At 31.1% G+C, this 22,920-nt stretch overlaps 4 protein-coding genes across 4 annotated transcripts; all 4 read right to left on the bottom strand.

Annotated features, from left to right (window-relative positions):
- Positions 1-5,120: 5,120 nt before the first annotated feature.
- On the bottom strand, positions 5,121-5,621 carry LMH87_002017 (uncharacterized protein; the record flags this gene model as incomplete). Its single annotated transcript, XM_056193403.1, has 4 exons — positions 5,121-5,209; positions 5,283-5,336; positions 5,431-5,461; positions 5,526-5,621. 4 exons carry the CDS (start codon positions 5,619-5,621, stop codon positions 5,121-5,123), a joined length of 270 nt encoding a protein of 89 aa, XP_056050445.1.
- Positions 5,622-6,664: 1,043 nt separating this feature from the next.
- On the bottom strand, positions 6,665-7,600 carry LMH87_002016 (uncharacterized protein; the record flags this gene model as incomplete). Its single annotated transcript, XM_056193402.1, has 1 exon — positions 6,665-7,600. The coding sequence occupies one exon, from the start codon at positions 7,598-7,600 to the stop codon at positions 6,665-6,667; it is 936 nt and encodes a 311-aa protein (XP_056050444.1).
- Positions 7,601-19,992: 12,392 nt separating this feature from the next.
- Positions 19,993-20,920, bottom strand: LMH87_002015 (uncharacterized protein; the record flags this gene model as incomplete). Its single annotated transcript, XM_056193401.1, has 2 exons — positions 19,993-20,028; positions 20,117-20,920. 2 exons carry the CDS (start codon positions 20,918-20,920, stop codon positions 19,993-19,995), a joined length of 840 nt encoding a protein of 279 aa, XP_056050443.1.
- A 302-nt stretch (positions 20,921-21,222) lies between these two features.
- LMH87_002014 (uncharacterized protein) lies at positions 21,223-22,815 on the bottom strand (the record flags this gene model as incomplete). Its single annotated transcript, XM_056193400.1, has 5 exons — positions 21,223-21,403; positions 21,453-22,051; positions 22,109-22,375; positions 22,438-22,720; positions 22,778-22,815. The coding sequence occupies 5 exons, from the start codon at positions 22,813-22,815 to the stop codon at positions 21,223-21,225; spliced, it is 1,368 nt and encodes a 455-aa protein (XP_056050442.1).
- Between the last annotated feature and the right edge of the window lie 105 nt (positions 22,816-22,920).

Below are 22,920 nucleotides of genomic sequence, written 5' to 3'. Positions count from 1 at the left end.
TAAGTTATTTAAATAAGTAAGTTACTTATATTTTTTAACTTTTTATCTTTTAACTATTAATAACTTAACTATAATATAAAAAGATATCTAAAATTAATTAAACTTCTTTTTTTTACTAATATTTATATTTATAATATAAGTATATATATTATAACTAGTCTAACTATATATACTATATTATTAATTATATATTTTAACCTTTACTTTATAATAACTATAAGCTTATATTTTATTTTTTACTTAACTATCTATATCTATCTACTATTTTAAATCTCTTATATCTTATATAAAAAGAGATCTTTTAGTTTATAGCTTTATCTTTTTAACCTACTAGTACTTACTAATTAGCTTATTTATAACTTTAAGGCCTTATATTTAAAGTATATAAAAATATAATCTTATATATAATAGCTATTATATCTTTTTTAAAACTATTAAGTATATTAAGACTTTTAGTTAAAAAGCTATTTAAATAATTAGTAATTTATTTTTTTAAAATTAAAGACTATAAAATTACTTTATTTACTATATTTAATATCTAAAAGACCTAAAATTTAGCTAATATTAAATATAAGTTTAAAAGACTTAGTATTATAAACTTAAGTTTTAAGATAAAAATAACCTTTTTAAGATTAAAAAGGGTAATTTTAGTACTTTAAAAACTACTTTAAATATTTTCTTTTATAATAGACTTATTAAAAGTATTAAAAAATAGAAAAAAGAAGTCTTTTTTAATAATATATATAATATTAGCTTTTATAAGATCTTTAATTTATTATTTATAAGCTTTTTTTAATAAACTAAAATAGTTAATATTTAAAAGCTAAAATATATAAGAAAAATATATAAGTATATAAAAAGTAATAATATTCTTCTTTTAATAGAAAAGCTTAAAGGTAATTAAGTAGTAACTTTTATAGCTATTTAGAATTAAAAGGTAATAATTACTCTTTTTTTAATCTTTTATATATTTATTAAAATACTTAATCTAATTTATACTAATTTTATTTATTATTAAAATATTTAAACTTATATTAATATATTAATTTAAAAGTAAGTATTTATCTTTATATTAAAATATAAGGTATTTTTAGTCTTTTATTATTATATATAATAATACTATTAAGCTTTAAAAATTTACTATTTAAATTATAATAATTTACTTTTTATTATTAAACTATATTACTTTTACTTTTTTAACCTAATTAAAGCTTATAATAACTATTCTTATTATAATAAAGCCTATTAAAAACCTAGTTTTATTAAAGTTATAAATATTAGACTTTATAATACTATATTTTATAATTATATTCTTTAAAAGTATAAACTAATTATAAATAATAGTTAGATTTTTATATTTAGTCTTTTAATAATTATATCTTTATTAAAAATATATAATAAATTTTAATTATTATTATATAAGGTTTTTAATTTAATACACTCTAATATATTTATTATTATACTTAATAAGTAATTAATTTACTATATTTATTATATTTATATACTAAAAAGAAAGTCTTTATAAATATAACTAAAAAATATATTTTATTATAACTTTCTCTTTTAAATTAGTAAGTTTTTTTTAAATTAAATATAAAGTTATATTATATAACTTAATTATTATATTAGTTATAAATAGTTATTTAAAGTATATTATAGATTAATATAGTTTCTTTATAACTTAGTTTTAAGTCTTTTTTAAAAGCTTAAAAGGTAAAAATAATACCTACCTTTTTTAAAAAGATTTTTATAAATTATTATTAAATAATAAAAGTATTAAAGTAAAAGGTACTAAAAATTAAGTAAAGTTAGTAACTTACTTATTTAGGCGACTTATTTATTAACTATATTATATAATAGTTAATAATAATTAAGTTTAATTCTTTTTATAATTCTTTTTAAAAATTATATTCTCTAATTTAAAATAGTTAAATCTTTAAATTTATTATAATAAGGTTTTATTAATAACTTTTAACTTATATATAATTAAAAATAAAATATAATTAAAAGTTTTAATAAGTTATTAAAGAAATTTAAAATTTAAAGCTAACTTTTAGTCTTTTTTATTTAACTTATTAGAAAGGCTAATTATATTTATTTTAGAAGTTTTATAGTTAATTAGATACTATAAATATACTATAAACTTTAACTTAGTCTCTTAGCTAGTAAACTAAAAGAAATATTAATTCTTAAAAGAATTTAAAAAATAATTAAATCTACTAACTATTAAATTAGTTATTATAAATTTAAATAATTATATTAAATACTTTATCTCTATATATAAATAATTTAATAGCTTAGTAAGCTCCACTTATAAATATAACTAATTTACTCTTATAATTATCTAGTTATTCGAGAAATAGAGAATAAGTAGAGATAATGAAAGCATGGCAGCTTGCTTCTCCGGGGAGTATAGAAGAGAAGCTAAAGCTAAACAGTGCTGCCACGCGGCCGACAAGTAAGGATCTCGAAGGCCACGATATTCTAGTCCAGGTTAGCAGCGCTGCGTTAAGCCCCGCCGACTATAAGTTCATAGAGATAGGGTTTATTATTAAGGCTGTTCTTCGATTTCTAAAGACCCCCGGTATGGACCTAAGCGGCGAAGTGCTCGCTGTCGGCCCTATAGTGACTAATGTTCTCGTCGGTGACCACATTCTAGGTCGTCTTGATCCATTTAAGGCCACTGGCGCCTTATCTGAGCAGGTAGTTCTAGAACGCGATAGCTACACTAAGATTAACCGTAACGCAAACCTCAACCACGCCGCCAGCCTTAGCACCGCCATATTAACGGCGTATTAAACCATCAAGCCCTACGTTAAGGCCGGCGATAAGGTCTTCATTAATAGCAGCTTAGACGGCACCAGCATATTCGGAATCCAGATCGCCAAGCTCCTTAGCTGCCATGTGATAACGACTTACTCTACAGGCAAGATTGCCTTATATAAGGAGCTCAGCGCCGATAAGATTATTAACTATAAGACGACTACTATCCTCGAAACGCTATAAAAGACCGGCCTAATCTATAGCGTCTTTATAGATAATGTTAGAGCTGTTAGCGACCTGTACCCCATATCGTTCTCGTTTCTACTCCCCACAGCGCCTTTTATATCTATTATCAGTGCCGCCTTAATTAGTCATATCGCTAACATGGCTAGCGCTATAATTAGGCCGTCTTTCCTAAGTGGTGGGAAAAATAAATTTATTAGCTATCTAATAAAGAACAATTATAACAATATTAACTAACTTACTTAGTGGTATAGTAAGGGGAGCCTTAAGTTTATAGTTAACTCTACGTATAAGTTTAATAATATACTAGCTATATTTAGCTAACTTAAAAAGGGATCCTTAGTAGGTAAGATTATTATATATATTAGAAGTATAGTTTAGTTATAGGGGAGATTGTTTTAAATACTTAGTAAAAATACGATATAAAGTAATAACTAATTATTTTATGAATTTTGTTTTCGAATAATAATAACAATATAACATAGTTAATAAGCGAGTAGCGCACCTACACCAACCCTTCAACCTTTAATTATTAATAATTTAACTATAATATTAAATAATATCTAAAACTAATTAATTCCTCTTCCTTACTAGCTTTTAAATCTATAATATAAGTATATACATTATATCTAGTCTAACTATATATACTATATTACTAATTATATATTTTAACCCTTACTTTATAATAACTATAAGCCTATATTTCGCCCTTTACTTAACTATCTATATCTATCTACTATTTTAAATCTCTTATATCTTATATAAAAAGAGATCTTTTAGTTTATAGCTTTATCTTTTTAACCTACTAGTACTTACTAATTAGCTTATTTATAGCTTTAAGTCCTTACACCTAAGTATATAAAAACGTGACCTTATATATAATAGCTATTATACCTTTCTTAAAACTATTAAGTGTATTATGCCTTTTAGTTAGAGAGCTATTTAGGTAATTAGTGATTTTTTTCTTTCTTTTAGAATTAAAGACTATAAAACTATTTTATTTACTATACTTAGCGTCTAAGAGACCTAAGATCTATCTGATCCTAGTTGTGAGTTTAGACAACTTAGCGTTATAAACTTAAGTTCTAAGACAGAAATGACCTTTTTGGGATCGAAAGGGGTAATTCTAGCACCTCGAAAACCACATTAGATATTTTCTTTCGTGATAGACTCATTGAAAGAGTTAAAAACGCGGGGAAGAAGTCTTCTTTTAGCGGCGTAGATAATAGTGGCTAGCAAAAACGCAGAGAGGAGGATGCGCCAAACCATGCCGCAGCTGCGCGGCTCGCGGTGTCGGAGGCTACGCCGTGGCTTGCCATAGGTGCGGTAGGGGTTTGCAGTCTACGGTGTTGAACACTGCTGCGGTGGCAGGCTATGGCTGTGGTCGGAAGTATTTTCTTGCAGTGGTTGCAATTTGTCTGCGGGCTGCCGTTGGTCGTCTGCTTCTGCGGACGCCGATGGTGTCGGCGCGGTGTATAGAGACGGAGCAGTGGTCTTTTCTGTCGTTTATTTAAGGCACCTATCCTTATGACGTCCCTATCTAAGATTCCTGATGTTAGTGTAGACACTAGCATATAGGCAATTAAAATGGCAGATCTTTGCCGAGCCACAGAGATTATCGGTACTAATATCAGTCCCATTTCGCCATTATAGGTGCCAACTAATTGCTCTTTTTGAATAGAAGGTGTTTAGCTGTAATATATATTCGCAGCTAAGACCTTCTATTTTGTGTATATATACAGACTATATGCGAGCATTAGGGACCAACCGCACCTTTCCAAAGCGGCCCATCATTCTCTTCAACCTGGAGGATGGATCGAAAATCTTTAGTTCACCACTAGAATATATAATAAACTGCCAGAAATTAGGGACAATCATAAGCATATCTTTAGGCGCTAGGACGATTCTCTTACTAAGGCAGGTGATCGACTAGGTAACTCATTACGCATTTGTGTGGATGGAAATATAAGTCGGCACATGCGAGATTCCGGATTTATTAACATTGTTTCCAACTAGTACTAGGTACCTGTGGGCAGATGGGGCAGTAATGCAACGCAACGGAGAATTAGCATACCTAATCTCGCGTTCTTAATCGTGAGCTTAGAGGAGTTTGCTTAATTTCTGCTTCTAGAGGTCGTGAGGCGGGAGCACCGTCGTGCTGAAGAATTTGTGTGTGCTAGAAGTGCGCGCCATAGTTCGAAATCTGAAGTTAGAAGCTTACTGTTTAGTGTATGTAAAGTGCCAGGTTCTAACTTAACTCGCAAATAGTTTCATACTAATATCACGCGAAGAACGAACGTTTTCGTGCAGAAGCCGTAAAGTGATGTTGGCTGAAGCGCCCGTTCCGCGTTATTGTTGGATGAATCGACCATTCGCTAATTTGGTTGTGGAGGATGTTCAGATTTAGTGGGTCATTCTGCCAACTTTCGATACACAGATGAATTTCGGGAACTGCCTAAAGAGTACCCTGCATTTGAGCCCTTTGCTTCGTTGAGCTGAAGTTCTCAGTTCTGACTTACTATGTAAATAGGAGGCAAGACGACGGGGGTGAGCTGAGAGTCACGCCGTAGAAATTTGGGGTAAGGACTCCTGTATTGTCGTTTCTTTTCGTTCATTGAGATTGTTGCATACACGGCTCTAAGGGGCTCATATAAAGTCTCTCGGTCATGACCTTTGTAACGCTCGGAAATCAGTTGATGTCGTGGTTGAGCTAACGCTGAGGTAATCCGAACGAGGATAAAAGTAGAAATGGTAGGTAGTCTACAGGCTTACAGGAGCAAAACGCCAAACTTGGTTGCAAAAGTCGTGAGACGTGGTAATTTAAGGACAATAATAATTCGATGGGTCGATGACATCATGAAACAGCAATTTATTTGCGCGCTGAACTAGTGAAATTGCTCGCAAGGTGACAAAATTCTGTTTCCGGTGCTAATGTTTGCTTTTTGCCATCGTCAAGGTGTAGTAGCAAGGGCAGTTGATTGGCGCAAGATCGTTCAAGCTGGTCAACCCCGCATTCCACCCTCTTGGAGGAGTTGCCCATCTGCCGAAAAGGGAGATGTTTTGTTGGGCCTGTGGTGTGGGGGGCGCACTGAAGACTAACTGTCGACAGTAGGCCGCTAAAATGCACCAACCGAAACAAACACTGGCGCTATATTGGCCGACACCATCGTGTGCACGGCTAGATTTACTATTACAGGTACTGCCTTAGATTACTACTAGCTCACTATAATCTATAGTAATCTAGTCATATAATCTAGTATCCTAATCAGGCGACCTGTAGGCATCTTTAGGCCACTTCCCCGTCTGCCTTACGTGTTTTCTGGTTCGTAACACCTATAACTAGCTCCGCCAAACTGGTAGCCTAACATTCGCATTTTACCTTGCAAAGCTAGCCGTCACATACAGCGTGCAAAGGCTCAGCGAGGCTAACCTTATCCTTTGTGTACGTCACCCTCGTATTTTCTATGATTTGTACCGCCATGTACATCCTGCGTTATCCTCTTCGCTTCGATGCGGTGGCTGCTGCGATCTTTCTGATCCCCGACTTCACGTCTATGCAGATGCGGTAAAATGAGTGATTCTTAGGGAGTGAATTTAGCGCAAAGGTCCGCAGCTTCTTGTTGATGACTGAAAATAAATTGCCGGGAAGTGGCTGGCTCTAAATCTTTGCCCTACATGAAAGCTCTTTTTCGGTCCAATTCCACAATTTCTCGGCCAGGGCATCATCCTTACCCAGTTGACTGGCTGTACCTCCATATCCAATGGGCTCATAGTACTCCCCGCTCTGAACGTCTGGGGACACTGATGCCCAGAGCTGGTTCTTGACTCCATACTCAACAGAGCTTAAAAAGAATCCCGCCACATATATCAACGCTCTCTGTGCCAGATTAGCAGCTGTTGCGTTCGAGAAAATGTCTGTCTTGATTGTGCCAGGGTGGATAGCGGCAATAGTGTACTGCGGATATAGCGTAGCGAAGTGTCGAGTAAATAGTATGTTCGCTAGTTTGCTTTGGCAGTACCGACCATAAGCACCAATAATGTTTTCATCATCGGCTTTTTTAAGTCGATCGAAGAGGATGCCACCTCTGGGTGCTCGTCGATGACCGGCCGATGCCACGACGACGACCCGCACATCCGACTTGGCATTACTCCTTTGCGTCTGTTCCAGTTTTGGTACAAGGAGTTTGGTAAGAAGGGCATGTCCCATATGATTTGTTCCAAACTGAATTTCGTATCCATCCTCCGTAAGGCCGGGCACCAGACCAGCAACACCACCATTGAGCATGAGAATGTCCAGGCGGTCTGACTCAGCGATGAACTTTTTGGCTGCGTTCTCGATAGATTCGAATGATGCTAAGTCAAGATGAAGAGGTATAATAGGCGCCTCCGCTATCTTGGACCGTATCTCATCGATGGTAGCCTGAGTCTTTTCAACATTTCGTGCTGCCAACCAAATCTGTTTGGGAGAATGACGGGCGAACTCCAGGACGGCCTGCTTGCCAATTCCAGCTGTTCCTCCAGTAATAAGAATAACTTTCCCCTTAAGAGAAGGGATATCCTTTTCTGGATCGAAAGATTTAGAGCTAAAAAACATATTGGGCGGGGGGGGGGGGGGGGATTTGATCTTGGATGGGACAGCGGATGGATATTCTTCTCTACACGCATGTTTGTGGTGGCCAACGGCGCAATATTTATATGCGTTGAAGCTTGTCCTGAGAATGGATGTACGCAACACATTTCAATCACGAGGCCGGACGCACGTAATCTTCCCGAATGCGAAAAGACGTAAGGTTTGAACGATCTCCGTACGGCGGACCGGACCAATTTGCGCTCGGCTCGGAGCTGTCAATACGTATACGGGGCAATTTAGCAAGTCCGCTGCCGAAAAATCGGGGCGGGTAAACCTGAACCCTCGGTTTTAATTAAATTTTAGAGTTTACATCTTCAACCATAATGGGGAGATCCCACCCAGTGCACTGATAAAATAACTTAGAATGCGCTACGTGTAGGCTGCTGCCTGAGAGTCCGCTGCCTCTGTTGATTAGGTGCGCTCCACTTAGCAAGAGTACTGGTATCGTTGTGACCGATCATATATCCTTCAGAAGGTGAGCAATATGAAAAAGTCTGTTTAACTATTCTGTGATGGTATGCGAATTTCTGCTACAATACCTGGCGACCCATCTCACCAGCATTCCACATTGTAATGCAGTTGGTCCTAGTGGTACCAATATGCACCCTCAGCAGTGGTAAGCGAACTTCTACGGAGCTAATGGCTCCGCATCGTACGCCCACGTAACAGATCATGATATGGGGCTTCCAGCATGACTATGACTACAGATGTCGCTTTCAAAAGTCTTATCTGATAGGGGTCTGGGCCTGCCTAGGTTATAAGGGGCCCTGCCCACCTAATTTACTAGGTAACCTACCCCTCTTTCCTTCTTATAACCCCTTACTAAGTAGCTAAAATGGTCTGCTAGATAGACATTATGATATAAGCTCTTATAGTTACTCTTAAGGCACCCTATAGTGGTAAAACCTCTACTAAGGTTGCCAGCCTAGCTAGAATATCTAGCTGTTAGGTTAATTAAATCTATACCTAAGTAATTAAATAAGGCTTTAACCTAAATCTTTAACTAATTATTATTAAGAATACCTATCTTAAAGATACCCTATAAAGTAGCTAGCTAAGTAAATAAATAGTAAAGAACTTAAAGGCTATCTTAAAAAAAGATTAAGCTAGATAGGTATATATAATAATAGCTTATTTACTAAGTTATAGTAGGTCTGTTTCTTAGAGAGTAAGTCAGGCTTAAAGCTATAGGGTAGTATGTTAAGTAGTATTATAGGTGTTCGTTAAGAGTAGAACTCTTAATAGTGAAACTATTACTTAGATTAATTAATAGAGATCTAGACTACCTAGCTACTAGAATACCTCCTCCTTAAGTACCTATCTATCTCTCTATTATATTCCTTAGATTACTTAAATTATAAGTAATCCTAAGTGATCTATCTAATAAAGATACTACCTTAAATTACTACTAGCTTACTATAATTTATAGTAATCTAGTTATATAACTTAGTATCCTAATTAGGCGACCTATAGGCGCCCACCTAGTCGCTCCTTAGGCCGCTTCCCTAGTCCGCCTTATATATATTCTAGTTTATAATATAATACTCCTCCCCTATTAGTCTTATCCTTAAGGCCACTATAGCTAGCTTATCTTATCTTTTATATTTATAGGTCCTTTCTTCCTCTTATACTATTATATTTCGCTATATCTAACTGTGTTACTAAGCCTTATTTTACTAAAACTAAATAGCGTTTAAGACTAGCCGCTACTATTAAAGAATTTAGAGTTATTATTATGCCTTATTCTTTTTATTATTCTAAGAAGCTTTCCTATAAAATAATAGAAGGTGTTTCTTATTATAAGGAATACGTCTATTAAGGTCGTTCTTATAATAGCTTAGGGGTGTTAATATCTTCTTTTAATTAGATTATTTTAGAATCTTAACGTTTATATTATAAAGAGAAGGAGGCCACTACTCTCCTTTAACGTCTTTAGCGAGAATCTTCTAAGGCGCTAGTTAAGTTAGAACGTCTATAAAAATAATATAAGTCTCTTATAACTTATAGTTCTATTATAGTTAAGTATAGTCTTTAGTTACTAGATAAACTTAATAAGTCTAAGTAAGCTAAGTTAGAGGCTATAATAAAGGTATAGTCTTTTAGCTATATAGATATAGTAGACTAGAATATTATTTTCTTAGATTTATTATAGATACTTAAAAAGGAACTTAATAAGTGGAATATTATTTATTAAACTATTAAAGTAGGTCTAAGTAACCTATAAGGTTCTTAATAGGTTTCTAGGTGTTCTTAGAGTTTAGGTATCCTTTCTATTTAATAAGATATTTATATTTCTTATAGTTTCCTTATACTTTAAGTATTTATTTAATTTTATATATATTATTATTTTCTATAATAATATCTATAGTGACTATAATATTATCTAATACTTTCTTAAGTAGTAAAATATAGAATATAGGATAGATCTTTATTCTATTAGGTAATAATAGTTTATAGTTAGTATTTAATATTTTTTATTTAATAAGGAATAGTCTAATTTTCTTTTAGTTAAGTTTATTACTAGGTTATTTTATTTTAATATTTTTATATATAAAGTAGACTTTATATCCCTCTTTTAGGATTAGTATTAGTAATCTCTTTTTATCTATATAGTACTTTATATAGTTTTATAAAAATATCTATTCTTATTATAAGTGTTTTTATATATTTATAATTATTACTATATATATTATAGCTATTAGTATATTTATATTTTATATTATATATATTTTAATAATAGGGTTAAATCTATAATTTACTTTAAATAGTAACATTTTTATATTATTAATTTTAGAGCTATTATAAGCCTATTATATAAGTAGTAGTTATTCTACCTAATTATCTTACTAGTAGTTAATATAGTTTTATAAGTATTATTCTAGTATTTAATTTAGAATTTTAGTCTAACTATCTAACTATAGGTAGAATATTATAGATAAGCTTTATTTAATCTTTATTATTTCTATAAGGTATTTCTAGAAGTTTAATATAAATAATTTATTATAATCTAATATAAGTTTTATTAGTAATTATATTAAGTAATAACTATTTTAAAGAGTATATATACTAGGTCTTTAATATTACTAGATTCTATATAGGGAATATAATAGGTATACTTTATAAGTTTGTTTATAATAACTAGGATACTATTATAGAGTACTCTTATTATAGGTTCTTTAGACTTTAGTAGTTTAATAATAAAGTCTATAATAATAGTTTATTATACTCTTTTAGGTAGTAATATTAATTATAGTTTATTATAAGGTGTATATTATATTAACTTTACTTTATTATAAATATTATATTTCCTAATAATTTCTTATATAATCTTCTTACTTTTAGGGAAGTTATATAATTTTCTTAATTAACTAATTATTTTTATAATACCTTAATATCTATATAATAGGTGTATATATATTTCTTCTATAAGCTATTTCTATAATATAGTTAGGATATATAGTTAATTATTATAAAAATAGTTATTTTCTTTTTATATAAGAAATAAGGTTAATCTTTAAGTGTTAGTTAGATAGTCTCCTTAGATTCTTAACTTAATTCTTTATAGCTAGATATTATCTAGTTATACTTATTAAGTTATATTAATTTCTTAGGTGTTTAGTATAAAGTTCCTATTCTTAGTTTAGTATAGTAAAGGTGTATTATCTACTTACTATTCTGTTTTTAGATCCTCTTTTTAGCTAAGTGTATCTACTTTTCTATTTTTAGATCTTTTATAATATATAATCTTAAAATTATAATCTATTAGGGTTTTATACTATCTAATCTATTATTTATTTAGATCTTTTATAGTTATAAAGGAGGTTAGGTTCTTATAGTTAGTATAGACCTTAACCTTATAGTTTACTCCTTTTAGATAATACTTTTATTCCTTAAAGGCTTTAATAATAGCTATAAGTTCTTTATTATATATATTATAGTTTAATTCTAGTCTATAAAGTTTCTTTAAGAAGAACGTAATTAGGTAAAGTTAGTCTTTATTATCTTATTATCTAAGTTATCTACTAAGTATATAATTAGAAGTGTTAGTTTCTACTTTAAAAGGTTTTTTAGGATTAGCTATAAGTAGAACTAGCTTATTTAGGATTTTCTCTTTTAGTTTCTAGAAGGTATTAGCTTCCCTATCTATCTATTAGAATTTATTATCTTTCTTTATAAGGTTAGTAAGAGGAATTATAATTTCTCTAAATTTATAAATAAAGTGTTAATAGAAGTTTATAAATCTAAGGAATCCTCTTACTTCTCTAATATTAGTTAGTATAGGCTAGTTCTAAATATCTTTAATTTTAGATAGACTAATCCTAATTTATCTTAGTATAATTTTATATTTTAAGAATTTAACTTTATATTAGTAGAATTTACTCTTAGTTATTTTAATAAGGAGCTTATTATCTTATAGTGTCTATAGTACCTTATATATATATTTCTTATATTCCTTAAGGCTATTAGAGAATATAAGGATATTATTAAGGTAGATAATAATAAATTTATTAAGCTATTTCTATAGAATATTATTAATTATAGTTTAGAATATTATAAGTGTGTTAGTAAGGCTAAATAGTATTATAAGATACTTAAAGTGTCCTTTTATAGTTTAAAAGGCGGTTTTCTACTTATAACTTTTAGTTATATAAATTAGATTATAAGCTCCTTTTAGGTTAAAAGTAATAAACTATTTAGCTTATTTAAGCTTATTTTATATCTTTATAATAAGTAGTAATAGGTATTAGTTCTTAATTATAATCTTATTAAGTTATTAATAGTTAATATATAGTTATAGTTTTCTATTTTTTTTTTAGTACCTATAAGATTAGGTATCCTATTAGGGACTCTAATAGTTATATATATCCCTTTTATAATATCTTATTTAGATACTCTTTAAGAGCTTTATTTTATATAAGGTTTTAGGGATATATCTTATTAAATATTAATTTAGTACTAAGTTAGAGCTTAATCTTATAGTCTTAGTGTAAATACTCTAATAGTCCTATTTCTAGCTCTCTACTAAATAGCTTACTATACTCTAAGTATTCCTTAAGAATCTTTATTATACTAGCTTTAAGCTTTTTAGTAATTATATATATTCTTAAAGGCTAGTCTTAATTTAATTAAGGTACTTTTTATAAGCTACTCTTATTATTATAATTATATCTTAGTAGATCCTATTAGAGTTAGCCTGTTTTTTAGTTAATTTAAAGATTACTTATTTATAACTAGGATATCCCTAGTATAATATTATATTTTAAGATTATTATAATATCTAAGGTAATATAGTGTTTTATACTTTATATATTAATTAGAAGTTATATTACTTCTATATTAACTACTCCTTAGCTAAATTTTACTATATATCCTTTTATAGTTATAAGTTAGTAGGGCTTATCTTTTATAGTCTAAAGTAATTATAGTTTATTAATAAGATTTAGTAAGATAAAGTTTCCTTATACTCTACTATTAATTATTACCTAAATCTTTCTTTTTATAATTTTTATAGTAATTATAAAGTATATAGTACTACTAATATTTATAGTATATAGAGACCTATTAGATCTCTATTAAGGAATTAGTCTTAATTATAATAATAACTATTATTTCCTAATTCTTATTTAGTATCTTCCTCTTATTAGTCTATCTTTTAGAATGTCTTAAAGATAATTAGTTTTCTTTTATTAGAGTTTTAGTAATAGTTAGGTTATCTACCTTTTATATTAATTAAGTATAGGTTAAATATACTTCTTATCCTTATACTATTTCCTCTATCCTTATAGTATAAGGTTATAGTATAGATAGTATAGGCGTTTTTATCCTTAATATAGTATATTTAGGTATTAATTTTAAGAGAGATTAATAACTCTCTTTATTCCTTAATTATCTAGTATTAAAGTTCTTTTTTAGTAAAAGGTCTGTTATATATATCACTATTAGGGAACTATTAATATTTAATTTTCTTCTAGAGGTAACGTCTATAGTTATTAAATAGGTAAGAAGCCTATAAGATTGTTATATAGTTATAGTATATTATACTTACCTTAGGTGTCTTAGGGTTGACTTTTAGGATTAGTAATTCTCCTATCTTAGCATTTATTAGGATAGCTATAAGTATAGTAGGGTTTAAGATATTAGTTCCTTAGATAAGAACTAGTTTAAGTTATCTATTTTAGTAGTAAGAGTGTCCTTTAATTATATATTATTTAATTAGCTCTAAAGGTGTTATAGGAATATAGTTAAATATTTCCTTTATATCTAGAGTGGTAAGTGCGAGTTTATCGTCCTTATTAGGTACTAGTTAGGTCCTAAATTCCTAGTCTTCGTCTAAGTTAGTATTATCTACTAAATAGTAGTAGCGTTTAGGCTTAGAGATATATTCTTCGCTATTTACTATACTAAGGTTTTATATAGGTAAGTCTTTACGGTTAGCTATATAGAGCTTTCATCCTTCTCCCACAGGCTTCTATTATTTCTTTAGGGCGTGGCACTTATTAGTAAAGTGTCTAGTCTTACTATAGTTATAATAAGTTTTACCCTTTTCTTTATTTATAGCGTCTAGTTCTATTAGGCCTAGGTGAACACTATAAGCTGTAGATCCGCCTTATTGCTATTCTGTGTTTAGTTAGTATTATTAGGTTTATATTTTAGCGTTTTTTTACGCCTATCCTCCTTTCTTAAGGCGTCTAGTATAGTTTTAGTTATTAATTTTAATTACTATTTCTATAAATATATTAAAAGAATCTAGTTAATCTATTTTATATAGATCGTCTTTTATATCTTCTTAGAGTCTATTATAAAAGAGTTCTATCTAACTTTTATTATCCTATTTAAGTTTAGTAGTAATTTATTAGAACTTATATATAAAGTACTAAGTAGAACTAGTCTATCTTAGGGTCTTAAGTTTATATATAGCAGTTTAGATTTTATTAGGGTCTCTAAATATAATAGTTAGGGCTTCTTTAAAGTTTATATAGTAAGTAAAGATTTAAACAGTTTTATCTTTAAGGGTTTTATTATTAAGATAATCCCTAAGAGTTAGTTCCTATTATTCTATTACCTTACTAGTAAGAAGGTTCCTAATATAAAGTATCTAAGTGGTAAGGTTAAAGATAGTAGTATTAACTTAAAGGTAGGCCTTAGTTTAAGTTAGAAATATGTGTATATCTCTTCTAGTACTATTAAACGGTTTAGGCTTAGAGAACTTAAGGAGTGTAAGGGTTACTAAGTTATTCGCCTATATAGACTAGATCTAGGTAGTAAGGGCTTTAATTTACTACCTTATTTACGCTATATATTAGGTAGGGTTAGTAGTGTTTCCGCTTATAGTAGATATTATAAAGGTTAACTACTTAAAGTTTTAAGGGTAACTTACTAAATAGGATTAATTAAAATATAATAATAGCTTATTTACTAAGTTATAGTAGGTCTGTTTCTTAAAGAGTAAGTTAGGCTTAAAGCTATAAGGTAGTATATTAAGTAGTATTATAGGTGTTTGTTAAGAGTAGAACTCTTAATAGTGAAACTATTATTTAGATTAATTAATAGAGATCTAGACTACCTAGCTACTAGAATACCTCCTCTTTAAGTACCTATCTATCTCTTTATTATATTCCTTAGATTACTTAGATTACTAGTAATCCTAAGTGATCTATCTAATAAAGATACTACTTTAGATTACTACTAGCTTACTATAATCTATAGTGATCTAGTTATGTAACTTAGTATCCTAATTAGGCGACCTATAGGCGCCCGCCTAGTCGCTCCTTAGGCCGCTTCCCCAGTCCGCCTTGCGTGTATTCTAGTTCGTAACACTAAAGTATAGTGTTAAAGCTAGTATAGATATTATCTATATCTTTTTAGACTATAAAACCTTTAAAACTAACTCCTTAGTGTCTTTAAAAACCCTAATAAGTATAAGGAAGCTACTTAATAGCTTACTTATTTCTAGTAAACTAGATCTACTACTTACTATATAAGAGAGTTTAAATAGATTATAGCTAAACTTAATTAGGGATAAGAAGCTCTAATTAAAATCTTCTATTAAGGCCTTAAAGAAGAAGTTAAAGATAATATCTATTAAGAAGAATAACTTAAACTACTTAATACTGTTATTAAGATAGTTATTAAAATAAATAACTAACTATATAAATAATATTAAGAAAAGATAGGTAGATAAAAATATAATAACTATATAAGGTTTAATAAACCTACTTACTTAAAACTTTAGTATAGTAAATAGTAAAGAATATATCTCTAATACTAAGTAATACCTAGAAGTAGATAAACACTACTTAATAGATAATACTAGTTTAGATAAGGACTAGGACTTTAGAACCTAGTTAGTACCTAAAGAAGAAGATTAAGAATATAGCACTTAGCTACTAGTATATATAACTAGGCTTAACTTAACTAATACTTTTATATATATTTTATACCCTTAAGGACCTAATAGCCTTATTAGTATACTATTAATAGAAGAAAGGGACCCTAAACTTATAGCTATTATAATCTATAGTATAGATATTATAGACCTTATAATACTTATAGAATTACTATATTAACCTATTAGAATAAGTACTACCTATATTTAATAAAACCTTATTATAAGTATATTATATAGAGAATATACTATAATTTTATAGGCCTCTTACTTATATTATAAATACTAGAGATACCTTTAGAAGAAACTTAAATATAGATAATTCTTTAAGTTATAGTATATAAGCTAAGGACCCTTTTTAAAAATAGACCTTTAATACTAGAAAATTTAGAGAAGAACCTCTAATATATTACTTTTTAAGAAGAATAATAATATAACTTATTATATTAAAAATAAAAATATATATACTATTTAAGCTATAACCTTATACTATAAAGATAAAAGAAACTATATAGTAATAAGAAACTTATTTAGCTTAAGTTTAATTAATATAATTAGTAAGTAATTAAAATACTATTTAAACTCTAAATAGTTAAAAGACTACTACTAATAATTATATAGGAAGGAATATAAATAAAAAAAGAATTTAAAAAAAAATAACTATTATTAAACTTCTAACTAATTCCTTAATAAAGATCTAATAGGTCTTTATATACTATAAATATTAGTAATACTATATACTTTATAATTACTATAAAGATTATAAAAAGAAAAATCTAAGTAATAATTAATAGTAAAATATAAAAAAACTTTATTTTACTAAATCTTATTAATAAACTATAATTACTTTAAATTATAAAAGATAAGTTTTATTAACTTATAACTATAAAAGGATATATAGTAAAATTTAGCTAAAAAGTAATTAATATAAAAGTAATATAACTTTTAATTAATATATAAAATATAAAATACTATATTACTTTAAATATTATAGTAATCTTAAAATATAATATTATATTAAAAATACCTTAGTTATAAGTAAGTAATCTTTAAGTTAATTAGAAAATAAGCTAACTCTAATAGGATTTATTAAGATATAATTATAATAATAAGAGTAGCTTATAAGAAGTACTTTAATTAAATTAAAATAAGCTTTTAAAAATATATATAATTACTAAAAAGCTTAAAGCTAATATAATAGAGATTCTTAAAGAATACTTAAAGTATAGTAAGTTATTTAATAGAGAGTTAGAAATAAGACTATTAGAGTATTTATATTAAAAGTATAAAATTAAGCTTTAATTTAATACTAAACTAATATTTAATAAAATATATCTTTAAAACTTTATATAAGATAAAGCTCTTAAAGAGTATTTAAATAAAATGTTATAAAAGAGATATATATAACTATTAGAGTTCTTAATAAGATACCTAATCTTATAGGTATTAAAGAAAAATAGAAAGCTATAACTATATATTAACTATTAGTAACTTAATAAGATTATAATTAAGAACTAATAATATAGTTAATAAGTAAGTCACTTAGATAAGTAAGTCGCCTATATTCTCTAACTTTTCCCTTTTTAACTATTAATAACTTAACTATAATATAAAAAAATTTCTAAAATTAATTAGAATCCTCTTCCTTACTAATATCTATATCTATAATATAAGTATATATATTATAACTAGTCTAGTTATATATACTATATTACTAACTATATATTTTAACCTTTACTTTATAATAACTATAAGCTTATATTTTATCTTTTACTTAACTATCTATATCTATTTACTCTTTTAAATCTCTTATATCTTATATAAAAAGAGATCTTTTAGTTTATAGCTTTATTTTTTTAACCTACTAGTACTTACTAATTAGCTTCTTTATAGCTTTAAAGCCTTATACTTAAGTATATAAAAATATAACCTTATATATAATAACTATTATACCTTTTTTAAAACTATTAAGTATATTAAGACTTTTAGTTAAAAAGCTATTTAAGTAATTAGTAATTTATTTTTTTAAAATTAAAGACTATAAAACTACTTTATTTACTATACTTAGTGTTTAAAAGACCTAAGATTTAGCTAATTTTAGATATAAATTTAAAAGACTTAATATTATAAACTTAAGTTCTAAGGTAGAAATAACCTTTTTAAGATTAAAAAGGGTAATTTTAACACTTTAAAAACTACTTTAAATATTTTGTTTTATAATAGACTTATTAAAAGTATTAAAAAATATAAAGAAGAAGTCTTTTTTAGTGTTATATATAATACTAGCTTTTATAAAATCTTTAATTTATTACCTATAAGTCTTTTTTAGTAGACTAAAATAGCTAATATCTAAAAGCTAGAGTATATAGGAAAAATATATAAGTATATAGAGGGTAATAATATTCTTCTTTTAGTAGAAAAGCTTAAAGGTAGTTAAGTAATAACTTTTATAGCTATCTAAAATTAAAAAGTAATAACTACCTTCTTTTTAATCTTTTATATATTTATTAAAATACTTAATCTAATCTATACTAATTTTATTTATTATCTAACTATTTAAGCTTATATTAATATACTAATTTAAAGATAGGCGTTTATTTTTATACTAAAGTATAAGGTATTTTTAGCCCTTTACTATAATATATAGTAATACTATTAAGTCTTAGGAATTTACTATTTAAATTATAGTAACCTATTCCTTATTACTAGACTATACTATTTTTACTTTTCTAATTTAATTAGAGCTTATAATAACTATTCTTATTATAATAAAGCCTATTAGAAACCTAGTCTTATTAAAGTTATAAATATTAGACTTTATAATACTATATTTTATAATTATATTCTCTAAAAGTATAAACTAACTATAAATAATAGTTAAATCTTTATATTTAGCCTTTTAATAATTATATCTTTATTAAAAACATATAGTAAGTTTTAGTTATTATTATATAAGGTTTTTTACCTAGTACACTCTAATATGTCTATTACTATACTTAGTAAGTAGTTAATTCGCTATATCTTTTATATTTATATACTAAAAGGGAAGTCTTTATAAATCTAGTTAAAGAATATATTTTATTATAACTCTCTCTTTTAAATTAGTAAGTTTCTTTAAATTAGATATAAAGTTATATTATATAACTTAGTTATTATATTAGTTATAGATAGTTATTTAAGGTATATTATAGATTAATATAGCTTCTTTATAACTTAGTTTTAGGTCTTTTTTAAGAGCTTAAAAGGTAAGAATAATGCCTGCCTTTTTTAAAGGGATTTCTATAAATCGTTATTAAGTAATAAAAGTGCTAAGATAACAGGTGCTGAAAACTAGGTGGAGTGGGCGACTCGCTTATTTAGACGACTCGCTTATTAACCACGTTATAGTTAAATTATTTATAATTAAAGGTTAAAGGGTTAGTAGAGGTATACTACTTACTTATCTATACTACTTAATTATTAACTATATTAATTAAAGAATTAGTTACTAAAAAACTAATTTAAGGAATATAATAGAGAGATAGATAGGTACTTAAGAAGGGAGTATTCTAATAACTAAGTAGTTTAGATCTTTATTAATTAATCTAAGTAATAGTTTCACTATTAAGAGTTCTACTCTTATAAGCTTATCCTAAGACATGTTAATTGGAATGTAAGACACGCCACACTTAGCTAAATGCATGGCTAGTCTTGTCGTCGGCGATAACGATTGGAATTATCGCTGCCTGCTCCCTGCGAGGTTGCGGGCAGCTCCTTACTATATGTCTGCTAGCTTATCGTTATGTGACTGCCTTCGCCCTGTCCTGGTGGTTCTAGGCGTTTTCCAGTACCCATAGCTGCTACCTCGCTGCTAGTGCCCTGATAGAGCACCTGACTTGGCTGGTTGCATACAACATTTGTTCATAATATATTAAAAAATAAAACTTGATGGTATTTCATAAAAAACCTTATATATATCCTCTAAGCTCTTCTAACTTTTAAAATTGGAAACCTTTATGCCCGCTCTCTATATAAAATGTTAGCTCTTGTCAAACCTGATCGCGTGAGCGGAAGTCGTCACCTCCGCGACTAGACGACAGCACTGTTTCACGTACCTTGGCTGCTCTAAGCGTGGCTTCGACAATACGCATCGCTTCGGCCGTCTTGATAGGCACCCGATGATTCCCTTCCCACTCCACCAGCTCCGCGCTCGTCGTAGCTGTGAAATCTTGTAGCAGGGCACGGTGATACTTTATACCCGCATCGCGAGTGCCATGAACATGGACCGTAGGTATCCTCAAGCGGTGGTCATTCTCGACATGGTCCCCCACCACTGGCGGCTGGGAGAAGAGATCACTGGGAAAGCCGACACCGTCTAGAGCCATGGTTAAGTCACTGAGGGCGACAATTGGCGCTCGGCTAGCCAGCAGGATGCCGAAACGCCACTGTACTCCAGCAAACCATACGGGAGAAGAGTCTGTAGCCCAGCTGGGCCGCCGCGCGGCAGTCTCAGCGCGGACCTGCGTCTCAAGCAGCACGCTGGCGGCGACTTTGCCACCCTGGCTGAAGCCAATTAGCCCAACCCAGTCACCACGACCGCCCTGGGCATCATCCTGAGCCATTGCGCTTTGCATGGACGCCTCTATCGCGTTAGCGCCATCTGCATTGTCCACCCAGGGGTGCTCCGGCAGCCAGCGAAGCCACCGACGAAAGGGCCCGTAGCTCGCATAGACTGCCGAAACGTCGGGCCCGGCAACTTCGCACGGATAGGGCCCGTTGGCAAAGACGAGGCGAAAGTATGGTGCAATGAGTCGAATCAGGGTTCGGCACTGTCGTCGGAAAATCTCCGAAGACGTACCGCCACCGTGCAAGCACAGTATTCGCGGGAGGTGGTGGTTGTTCTCTGGTTCAAGACGCATGGTGGAAACAAGAAGAAAGACGGGGAGGGGGAGGGGGCCGAACTCAGGATATTCTGTGCTTTTTCCTGCAGTAAGATGATCTCAAAGGCGTCGCTACGTTTTGCGAGGTAGTATTGCGGATGCAGGGAGGCTACTTAAACACAGGGTCTAAATATTAGGCTTACGCATCGGCCAGTTTACTTGGCAAGCCACACTGGTTATTCGATTCCGAGTCTTATCTATCGTGCAAGGTAGTCGTGACGCCACCAGCCCAGCTAATTCCCCGAGACAGGAATCGGGGGCGTTCAACTTTCGTTTAGTGGTTAATGCACTCCGTTAGGCTGTGACTCCAACCGCGCCTCAATCAGCGACACTGAGCAGCCAGGTGGCGTTACCGTGCCCATATACTGCAACCTAGTGTCGACTGTTTGGAACAGCCGCTTCCAATCGGGCCCGGTTCGCTCAATCGAGTTCCATCCGATGGCCTGGATCATGTCCATGTTGCTGTGCGAGATTAGCTTTGGCACAGCACCTTGAGCAGAAGTACACTTACTATGGCTGCTTCTTGGTCCATTGCGTCGTAGACTCCTCGCCAGGGAGAAACTCGACGCACAGAATACGCGAGCCCTCCTTCATGGATGGAATCACCGCTTTCAGGATTTTCTCAGCGTACTTGTCTGACCAGTTGTGCAAGATGTAGCGGAAGAAGTAGACATCGGCGCCGACGACGGGCTGTGTTTGAAAGAAATCGTGTGGCATAAAGGTAACTCTGTCTTTGAGCGCCGCATCCAGCCTCTCGGCTCCTTGAGTTGCGCAAACGGGCAGGTCTTGCACAACGAAACGAATGTTCTTTGTTTCTTTGGCCAGGGCAATCGAGACGGCACCGTGGCCACCACCAATGTCAACCACGACGCTATCTGGGCGGTCCAGCTCCGCCCAATTGTAGCCCCGCGCAAGATGCTGGTTACTGAAGCGGCCACCTTGGGACATCCAGCGCATTGCAGACCCGAAGCGACGAGCTCGTTCGGGATGTGCTTCTAGCTCTAGATAAAAGGAGCGGTCCGTATCAAATGCAATGTTGAATCCCGTCTCGTTGGGCTCGCCCGAGTTGGGATACTTGTTCAAAGCAGTAATCATCTTGGTGGCAGCGGGCTATGACGCATATCAGCAGGAATGCGACGGAAACAAAGGACCGTGTTGAATACTCACAAACATTTCCTCTAGGAGGAACCCAGACGAATCCATGGCCCCAGGTTCGGCATGAAGAATTCTTGACGCGGCAGAGTGTGAAACATGGCCATCCTCTGTTTCGATAAATAGTCGGTTCATCATAGCGACGCGCAGCATGCGTCGCACGAGAATCTCATCCTGGCAGATGGCAGCCGCCAAGTCTGCGTAGGAGATGTCGCCCTTTGGTGGCACATGCTTTGGCACATTATAGTGGTATATGAAATGTAGGTTGGCCAAATCAGTAAACTGGAAAGGAAAAGGACGTTAGAAACTGGTCGGCTTTCCTTGTGCATTTCTTGGTGACGAACATGGTTAAGTAGCTCAAACAGGAGGTCACGCGGGCCTTGTGCGAGTCGCCTGAGATTCTGGGCTCGATCAATAATGGAATAACGAGTCTTTTCCATGTCCAGCGGCAGATCCGACAGGGACTCCTTTGAGAAATCGACGGCATCTAAGCCATTGGCTTCTGCGTAGGCGTCTAGCAGCTTCGCATCAGCAAGGAGCTGCTCCGCGATGAAAGTAAGTGGTCCTGACGTCATCCGGGCGATATTTCTGGCTGACTTGCTGTTTTGGCTCGGGGTATAGCTCTTGCTAGTGATAAAGAGTTAGGTATGTCTAGTTAGAGTATTATACTGCATCGGAGCTTACCCAGCGGCCCTTCTGTCGCGTCCGGTGGCCACCAGCATCGGTAAATAGGCTAGTTTCAGACGGGGCACAAAATAGTCACCGGTTAACAATGTAGCCGAATAGGTCCGCTACAATTAGATATCACCGACAGGACAAATACACTA

The sequence above is a fragment of the Akanthomyces muscarius genome, chromosome 3 (genome assembly GCF_028009165.1).
Source record: "Akanthomyces muscarius strain Ve6 chromosome 3, whole genome shotgun sequence".
NCBI classification, from domain to species: Eukaryota; Fungi; Ascomycota; class Sordariomycetes; order Hypocreales; family Cordycipitaceae; genus Akanthomyces; species Akanthomyces muscarius.
This window is presented reverse-complemented; position numbering and strand designations above follow the sequence as displayed.